The sequence below is a fragment of the Alligator mississippiensis genome, chromosome 10, assembly GCF_030867095.1.
Source record: "Alligator mississippiensis isolate rAllMis1 chromosome 10, rAllMis1, whole genome shotgun sequence".
Lineage (NCBI taxonomy): Eukaryota > Metazoa > Chordata > Crocodylia > Alligatoridae > Alligator > Alligator mississippiensis.
In genome coordinates, this window is record NC_081833.1 from 31,581,448 (window position 1) to 31,591,530 (window position 10,083).

The 10,083-nt window shown below is 48.0% G+C and overlaps 1 protein-coding gene across 1 annotated transcript; it reads left to right on the top strand.

Annotated features, from left to right (window-relative positions):
• The first annotated feature begins 12 nt into the window (after positions 1–12).
• TMEM208 (transmembrane protein 208) lies at positions 13–9,794 on the top strand. The gene is made up of 6 exons (XM_014602034.3): positions 13–84; positions 647–742; positions 1,816–1,875; positions 2,316–2,452; positions 7,936–8,020; positions 9,308–9,794. The coding sequence occupies exons 1-6, from the start codon at positions 34–36 to the stop codon at positions 9,443–9,445; spliced, it is 567 nt and encodes a 188-aa protein (XP_014457520.2). The 5' UTR covers positions 13–33; the 3' UTR covers positions 9,446–9,794.
• Positions 9,795–10,083: the final 289 nt, after the last annotated feature.

A 10,083-nucleotide genomic window follows, 5' to 3' on the forward strand; every position in this document is an offset into this window, starting at 1 on the left:
GGGTTCGTTCCTTCCGCTTCCGTTGACGCGCCGATGGGCGCCGGAAGTCGGGCAGTGCTGAGCTGGGCCAGAGTCGCCATGGCGGTGAGCGCGGGCGAGCGGGGCCGGGAGGAGCCCGGGAGCCGCAGCGTGTGTCCCGCAGGCGGGCGCCTGCGCTGGGGGGGAGCCGCCGTCCTCGCGCGTGGGCGCCGAGCTGGCAGCGCGCGCCGCTGCGGCCGGGCAGCCTGGCGTGGGCAGAGCTGCGGAGGCCTCTTTCTGTTGCCCAAGTGCACAGCGGAGACGCAGGCCGGGGGAGCTGCCCGAGGGGGCTGTGAGGGCGGGAGGCGGGAGGTAGGTCGCAGGCCGGATGAAACAGCGGCACCCTGGGAGAGCGCCGTGCTGTGAGAAACGTAGAGGGCTGCGAGTGAGTCCTGGTCTCCAGGGGCGGTGCCTCCGTGCAGTGGAGTTGGGGACCCTTTTCCCATGACAGATAACGGATGCTTCATTCTTGGCGCCATGACAACGAAAACAGGGCTCCTTCAGCCGAGTTACAGCTGGGTCAGGTGGCAGCAAGTCGTGGAGCAGTGCAGCATGGGGGGACCATGACGGGGTGGGAGTAGTGATGCAATGATGCTTGTGCTAAGGGCGCTTTCTTTTCTCTACCCAGCCCAAAGGAAAAGTGGGAACTAAAGGAAAAAAGCAAATCTTTGAAGAGAACAAAGAGACTCTGAAATTTTACCTTCGAATCATCCTTGGAGCGAACGTGAGTGCATGATGCTCTCTCCTTCTGACCGATGAAGCCCAAACCTTTTGTCTGAAGTTGGTGACTGGAAAAGCAAGTGCCTCATGCCACAAAGTTGCTTCCTCTCTAATGCCCACTTTTGCCTGATTACACTAGGTGGAACCTGAAAGCTTGAAAGTTAAAGGGTTGTCACCCTGGGCTGACAGCTTTGTTTCAGTCAGGGAGGGTTTGAAAAGGCTCATATGGCCCCAGGTACTTTCTGCCCTTGGGGACAGTAGAACAAGAGGTGATGCGTACTACTGAATCCCCAGAGACATGGGGCAAAACCAATGCTTAAGCTCTTAAAATGAGTAAGAGGAGAACAAGCCTAATTTCCATTGCCTCTGGAAATGAGGTGACTGGAGGGTAAAGGCAATATTGCCAACTCTCATGATTTTTGACATTGTTCTTAAAATCTGTGCTTCGGGAATATGAAAAACTTAGCTCTTTCTTTGATATATACATAAATATATATCAAAGAAAGAGCTAAGTTTTTCACCTTCCCGAAGAACAGACTTTGAGAACAACGCTAGAAATCTTGAGAGTTGGCAATACTGTAAAGGCTCATTTGGAGGTAGGAAGGGCATTAACTCCCCCCCAGATACTGAGGTTTTTACCTGGCTTTTTAATTGTGTTAGAGGATGAGAGAGGTATGGCCACAAAAATGAGACTTGGAATTCCACCCCCCTGCTACTTGTACCAGTTGGCTTACTGCTTGTAGTGGTGGTAGGTGTGGCTACAAGGTTTAAAAGGACTAAGCAGGTACCAGGACAGTAAGGAGCTGTCCTTCGGTCTGCAGTCAAGCCATTGTTTCTGTCATGCTACAATCAGTTCAGGTGCCTGTGACATGCTCAGCTCTGGTTGTTCCCTTTTGGAGTCAGCTCTAGCTTTCTGGCCCCAAGGAGCATGCCAAGAGCTTGTCACCTTGTATTGTATTGTTACCTGAGGCGCACACCAGACTTGGGGGAGGACCCAAACCCTATCACAGGCTTGGTGTTTTCCTTCTCTCATGCTTACTGACATAGACTGCTGGTTTCTGTTTCCTTTCTCTTCAGGCAATTTATGGAGTTGTAAATCTGGTGGTCTTCTATATGACAGCCTCCTTCTGGACCTGGGTAATTACCTCTGTTTCTTGTCTACCCAAGGTTGAGGAAAGATATAGCAGATAGGGGTGTTATTGGTTACATTTTCCTAGCTTTCCTCCTGCTTCTCACTGTGGCTGTGAAGAACCTTTCCTGGGGTGGTGAAAACTCTACCCCTCCCCCAATCTTACAGGGTTTTGTCTGGAATGGAGCTTTCATTCATGATTTCTTGGGCCTGATACCTCCTGAATGTTCTTGTGCTGCTCTGCTAAGCTAAATGTAAGCTGTATTTACCCAGACACATGGAGCCCATGTGAGGAAAGAATAGGTCTCGGGCAAGCAGCTGTGGGGGTGGAGAGCATCTGCCTAGCATCACAGGTTTGAAATGCCGGTGCAATAAGAGGGCATGTGGCTTCATTCATGACCCTTTACCTGGGGCCCATTCATGACTGACCTGTGTTTCCTTGTTGCAGGTTGCATTTGTGTTCAGCTTGGTGGTCTACGGTGCCAGTTACCGCTCCATGAGCTCCATGGCAAAGCCGTCTTTCACAGACGATGGCAGCCTGGCTGATGGAGGGATTGACCTGAATATGGAGCAGGGCATGGCAGAGTGAGTGTCCACACCCACACGAGTCCAGGTGAGCAGGACCTGCTGCCTGAGCGCACATAGCCCTGTGTATCCCAGAGACCATGGGAAGGAACAGGCAGAGCCTTGGCTCTGGAGAGCAGCTATCATTGTACAGAGTTTGCCTCCCCAGCTCACTTCCCATGTGGAGAGCACTGGGAAACCCTTATCGTTGTAGTCATTCCAGCTCTGGTGAAATTACCTTCCAGTGCTACGTCTTTGTTTCTAGTTATGCCTCAGAATGTCAGACATGGGGCACCATATAGAATGTCAGGCTGGACGGGGCCTTCTCCAGGTTCTATAGACAGAATCACTCCATGGCCAGAGCCATCTCTTCTCTCCTCCCTGGCCAGTTTGCTTCTCCCTTTGGTTGTTATCTTCTGTCCCCACTTCACTTTTCTCCTGTGCATTGACAGGCAGAGTGGGAGGTTTAGTTCACAGGCAGCCTTTCCCCATTTGCACCTTTTTGAGGTGACAGGGCTCTTTTCCTTGGGCAGGCTGCCTGCAGCACTTATGCAACAGTGCTTTCCTTGAAACAGAGTAAGGGTTGTTAACAAGTGAGAGAGAGTTTGTTCAGTGCCTCCCAGTTAACCCCTGCTAGAGCAGACACCCCAGTTCAGTGACAGTACCAGCAAGTCAGTCTTATAAATTTAAAATCAAGTCCTTGGTCTCTGACCTCTCCTCTCAGAGATCCAGGCTGTACTCCAGAGAAATAGAGTAAGACAGAGTCCTCTCCCTCAGCTTATTCCACCTGTTTGTTGAGTCTTTGTTAGAGTGCATTGCCATCCATCAAGTGAAGTATTTTGTTTGTGTGCACTGTCCCTGTCTCCACCCCCTCTGTTTTGTCTGCTTAGGTGATAAACTCTTGGGGTGGGGACTGTCTCTGGGTGTGTTGAGAGCCTAGTGCAATGGACCCTGTTCGTGGTTGATCCCTAAGCACTGCTGTAATATGAGTAGTAATGGAGGAAGGACTAGCCACATCTCAGCGAGGCTGTTACCAGAGGGGAAGCAGGTCAGAGTGGGTTAGCTATGCAAGTGTCAAAAGTTGGTGTGGAGAATACAGAAGAAGCCTCACTACTTTGTAGCATGCTTGTCCATTAGACAGTTCTTGGAGGGACAGGCCTGTTGAGAGTTAAATAGGACAATCAGGGAACATGTCTTCTGATATCCCTAAAGCAATGATGGTTGATGCTGGGGAGGGTATGCAGGTAGTGGATCAATCTAGATATGCACCTTTCATATTCTTTCCCTCTAAAGCATCTACTTTAGGCTACTGAACTGGACAGATGATTTGTGTGACCCATGTGGCATTCCTTACATTCTATTGAAGTCTTGCCTTGAAAATCAAAAGGAGTTAAAGTGGTGATTCTTAGCCAGGACACTCGCTATGCCTGAAGAAGGGTGTTTATGCCCAAAAACTTACAAAGAACAATTTTTTCCAACTATTTAGTTGGTCTCATAAAAGATATCACATCTACCCAAAGAACCTTGTATGCCTGTGTCCTGAGACCAATATGGCTACAACCAGCACCCCTAAAACACAGGAGATTTCAAATAGGAATCCAGAGTGTTAGAAACATTCTGATCTGTTATGGGCTGTTGAATTCTTGGCAGCAGAAGAATAGCTCTGTTTTCTGTAGTCAAAAAAACAAGCGACAGTTCAGAGCTGGCATTTTTGAGGGAGGGACTTGAGTCTAATGAGGAATGGTTTGAGCCTAAAAAGGTTGAAAACAGCTGGGTTAAAGTAACATGCCAAATTAGACAATTGACACTGCACTGCTTTACATTCAGGAGGCTCCTTCTGCAGGAAAGGTAAATTGGAAACCCAAATACTATAGTAAACCATGATGAGGTACTTAAACTGCACAGGGTGCCTGGATAACATTTATGCCTCGCTCCCTGGAGTGACTCTCCCAAGCATTTCTTTTCTATTCTGTCTTTGTTTTTTTCCCTACTTTTGCTGCTTAACCCCTTAGTTCCAATCTTAAATGCTTTCTATGTGCATTGCTCTGCACAGGGCAGAACAGTACAGAAGAAACATGAGTGTGCTGTCTTCTCTGAAATCCTCCCCTACTGTAGGGAGCTGTTTGGAGGGATAATAAGGCCATGACTGATGCTCAGGAAAAGGTGAATCTCCTAAACAATTACTTTGCGTCAGTCTTCCACCCATCCAAAGGGGTCACCCTGTCAGATAGGACGCAAAACATCCAGGGGGTGGGAGATGGTCCCACAATTGACGTAGATCAAGTGAGGGAGCACCTCAAAAGACTTGACATCCACAAGTCCTCAGGCCCATATGGTATGCACCTAAGAGTCCTGAAGGAGCTAGCGGACTTCATAGCACGCCCTGTGGCGAAGATATTTGAGAACTCATAGTGCTTGGGAGAGGTACTGGAGGATTGGAAAAGAGCCAACGTGGTCCCAGTCTTCAAGGAAGGAAGGAAGGAAGACACAGGGAATTACAGACCAATCAGTCTGACATCTTCCCTGGAAAGATACTGGAGAAAATTATCAAGGGTTCCATCAGCAGCAGGCTAATGGAAGGCAACTTTCTGAGTGCCAGTCAACATGGCCTTGATCAACCTTGTCTCCTTCTATGATCAGGTGATGCATTGCCTGGACAAGGGAGATGAGGTTGTTGTCATACATCTGGACTTCAAGAGGGCTGTTGACTTGGTCTTCCATGATGTTCTCGTGACTAAGCTGGAAAACTGCGGCCTCAACCATCTCACGGTCTGATGGCTGGAGAACTGACTCTGGGGTCGGACCCAAAGAGTACTGGTTGATGGGAGCAAATCAACATGGCACGAGGTGACTAGTGGTGTCTCTCAGGGCTCAGTACTCAGGCCAGTACTCTTCAACATTTTCACTAATGATCTGGATTTGGGTGTCAGATGTAGATTGGCAAAGTTTGTGGACGACACTAAACTATGGGGGAAGGTGGTCACGCTGGAGAACAGGTTGGGGATACAGACCAACCTGGACAGGCTTGCAAGGTGGGCAGACCAAAACCTGATGGCATTTAATGGAGAGAAGTGCAGAGTACTTCACCTTGGGAGGAAAAACCAGCTTCATACGTATAGGCTTGGCAGTGCTGCGCTGCTGGCACCACAACTGAAAGAGACTTGGGGATATTGATTGACCACAAGATGAACATGAGCCACCAATGCAATGCCATGACCAGCAAAGCAAACTAAACTTTGGCATGCATCCACCGATGCATCTCAAGCAAAACTAGGGTTGTCATCTTTCCGCTCTGCTCAACCTTAGTGAGGCCACAGCTGGAGTACTGTGTCCAGTTTTTGGGCCCCCGCACTTCAGGAGGGACATGAATAAGCTTGAGAGAGTCCAGAGGAGAGCCACCTGCGTGATCAAAGGCCAAAAGAGCAAGTCTTATGAGGAGAGGCTGAGGGATGTGGGACTCTTCAGCCTGGAGAAGAGAAGGCTCAGGGAGGACTTGGTAGCAGCCTATAAGTACGTAAGGGGCGTGCACCAGGATCTGGGAGAACAGTCTAGGGATACCAAGGTCCAATGGCCACAAACTTCTGGAAGGCCAATTTAGATTGGACATAAGGAAAACCTTCTTTGTGTTCTGTGTGTCCAGGGTCTGGAACAGACTCCACTCACAGGTGGTGCAACACCTACTCTGGGCTTGTTCAAATGGCTTTTGGATGTTTATCTTGCGGGAGTCATTTGACCCCAGCAGACCTCCTGCCCATGTCAGGGGCCTGGACTCAATGATCTTCCGAGGTCCTTTCCAGTCCCTAATGTCTATGAAACCATTCAACCTAGTGTTTCTCAGCAACCTGGCAGTAACACACAAGCACGTGTATACTAGGTATTGATGGGGGAGATAATCGGCAGAGAAGTAGAACTTGGGTCGGGGTTTCTGTTGGCTTGTTATAAACATGGAGGTAACTGGGACTGAAACATTCCTGGATCATATAAGTAGTATCTTTCCTTTCCATGTACTGCTGCCAGGGTCCCTTCAGCCTGTGCAGCTCAGAGTTGGGTTTACTTGCCTGAGGCAAGACTAGAATTTTGTCCCATTATAAATATTGCACACAAAAAAGCCCCAATATTAATACAACAGAGCTAGTGCTACAAAGCACCAAAGACATAAAATTCAAGTGTCTTGCCTAACTGAGCCTCTGCCTCCATGCATCTGCGCCTGAGCAGTAGTGTTAGGCTATGGGAACCCATATTTTCACAATAATTGAGTCCCATTATTTTCTAGAATAATTGATACAGGTGTGCAATGTACTATTTATTCTGCTGCATTTACTGTTAGGTGAATGGCCACCTGCCATGTGAAGTACTTTTGGAAGCATCAGGTGACATCTCCAAGTAATGATGCTGTCCCTGTGACATGATTCACTGTGCTACAGTTCATGTGAACCACTGCTGGTTTGAAATGTATTTCCATTGCTGTTTCAAAAATGAGTGGATGTTGCGCCCTCCATTTGACCTAGGGCAAATGGTCCTATGGTGTAACATCATGTGTTTTGCACTCCAGTGTGAGATAGGGTAATGAAGTGTCACCTACTTCACCTCAGCTTTCTTAATGCTCCATTTGTGGCTGTAGTCTATGCATGCACCAACCCAATTGTTCTTAGTTTCATTATGTTGTAGTCAGTGTAAGTGCAGAGCTTTGAGTTGCTTGTACACAATAGTACATGTAGGTCTTTACCCAGGCTCAGAAGAAGTGTATTGTGCAGCAGCTGAGTAGTATGGTGCCATAATTGCTGACATGTCCAGCCCACACCAACCAGCAGCTTTCAGTGCCAATCTTTGGCATCATGTTAATTTTGTGTGTGTATGTAGGGGGATGGGGAATGGAATCTGCAGAAGAGACTTGGCTAATTGGGGTAGGGATTATCCCTCCCTCTGGCATGTATGGTTTACACTGGGTGTGATTTTCCATTAGAGGTGCTCCCCAGGAGTTCAGAACTACGTACAGCTGTGCATGTGCCCAGGAAATGGCCTGTCTGTGCCCAGGGTTGGCTGTCATGTCATGGAATTGCAAAGAGAACCCTGTCTCCGTGGTGCTGCCAGACAGGAGCATGTGAGCTGACTCACCTTTGTGTAGGATGTAGGTCATAAGGAGCTTTCTGCAATTTCATTCCTCTTCTTTCAGTTTCATTAATTCTTTTCCCCAGCCCCTCCCTGCCCTCCCCCCATGACATCCCAGCCTCCAGGCCTCATTGATTTTTGGCCAAATTTTAGTCAATCCATAAGATGCGATTCTGACCTGGGCTCACGCAGTGGATGTTTCTATTAATTGTAATGCAAATCCTGTTTGGGCTGAGACCAAGCCTGGGGCTGTTTGTTCCCAGACAAGAGTTGGTCAGGATTATATTGCAGAGTTTGCTGTGGAGGTTGGGACTGCAAATGTACTAGGACAGAAAATTATATGATCTGGGCTCTGGACCAGTGAAATTAACATGCAGCTTTTTCCTGTCTTTCAGGCATCTCAAGGATGTGATCCTGCTGACAGCCATAGTCCAAGTGCTCAGCTGCTTTTCCTTCTATGTCTGGTACTTCTGGCTCTTGGTAAGCCTTATGGGCATTCTTACCCCTCTTTCCTTCCCTTCCCCTAATTTATACCCTGCCCTTTGCCACACTTTTTTGCATGGACACATGATGTATAGCCCTACACTAGCATAACTTACTTGAATTACCTGGGAAAACTCAGGGGTAAAACAAGTGTTGTATGTCTGCAGCTGATCCTGACAGCCCTTTGCCCAGGTAAAATGGACTGTTTCTTGCTCCCATGCTGTCTAGTGTCTTCTGCACACAGTTGCTCTAGAACAGCTACTCATCTGTCTGTTCTGGATTCTGGTGTACAAAACTAATGGTAGTAACACCAGTAAACGTCCCATGTCCATGCCCCTGATTCCCCAGCCCAGCTAAGAGCTGACTTATGGTAAATCATGCTATCTCCGTTCCTGGTGTATATAAGAAAGAAGGCCATTATACAAGTGAAAGATAGAACTAATTTTAGACACCTGTCAAAGTGACAGTAGAAATACAGAGGTCCAGAAGGTGATGGTAGAACGGCAGAAGGAGACATGGCATTGGGAGTAGGCACAGCAAAATTATGATTTGTGAGAGTACTTCACACGTTGTTCTTCAGTTCACATGGGGCCCTGTGTGAATTCAGGTGCTCAAAATTCTGCACCTCAGACAATCAAATGGTTAATTCGTTGGATCTCTTTGATTTACACCTGCTGTGTTCAAATGATGTTCATTTAAATACAGTTTCATGCAGAGACTGATTAAAGACCCAAGGCAACTCTGTTAACCTGCTGTGTCGGTAATACATGCCTTAAAGAATGCTTAAAACAAGCAGTTATCAAGATGGTTCATCAGCATTCTTCTGTGTGGCGGAGCATACAAGTGTTCACATCACCATCAGTGCTAATTAGCTCCTTTATTGTAAATTCTGGCAGAAGAGGCCTGGACTGAATGAACCAAGGAAAGTGAATAGATTGTATTTGTGGGAGTAGGGCTGTGGGGAGGACAGTAACGCCCAGTTTCTAGGGAGCTGAGCCTGTTTGTGGACAAATAGGAGTTGAAGGGAAGATTTTCATCAATAGGGCCTAACGTTAGGTCACTGAGTTTGTGTTTAGGCACTGAAATAAGGATCCCTTTTCCCAGCAGTGCTGAGCACCTGTCCTTGCCTCCCTTCAGCACCTAGCTTAGTGCACTTGGCAGTAGCACAACACAGTTTAATCCTGGTGCCCTGTCCTTGGGGTCTGATTCAGGCTTGCGTATTACCTGGTGCCAGAGCTGCATCCTGCTGGGACTGACTGTGGTGTCTCCACTTGTTTTATCCAGGCTCCAGGACGGGCACTCTATCTGCTTTGGGTGAACATACTGGGGCCGTGGTTCACAGCTGACTCTTCAGCTGTAAACCAGGAGCCGAATGAGAAGAAGCAGCGCCGACAAGAACGCCGACAGATGAAACGCTTCTAGCTGCACACAGGGAGATGGATTGCATCTGATCCATCATCTCCATGTTGTTACTTTGTCAGGGATGCGATTTAAACCAATCAGAAACCGTCACAGTGTCTGTGCCCCTCCCCTCCATTAATTATGTTTCGCTCTAGAAGCTGCAAGAACTTCCCTTGACTGGTCCTGAGGATCACATCGGGGAGGGGCTCCACTAATTGGGGCCTTACTCAGTGTCATGCCAATGGGACGGGGAGGCTATGCTGGGATGCATGTAAATATCTTTTTAAAGCAGTGCTGTACTGATCTTGGGGGGAGGGGGGAGCTTGCAATGCTGCAAGAAATATTACATTAAAGAACAGAGTCTAAGTGATGGGACTGGTGTCTCATGATTCCTTTAGAGTTCGTGGGGACTGTGCTTGGGGACAGGTCCTGACTTAAAATCAAGGGTTTTGGCAAATTCAGGCTCAAGATGATGGAGAGCAACCTGATCTCTCAGCTTCAGCCCCTGTATCGCTATGGAATCATAGAAACACAGGGCTGGAAGGGACCTGGAGGGATCATTTAGTCCATCCCTGTCTAAGCCATCCTAGTCAACTGTTCATCTAATCTGCACTTAACTTCCCAAGACCATTGGACATGGACTTGAACTCTACAGTGGG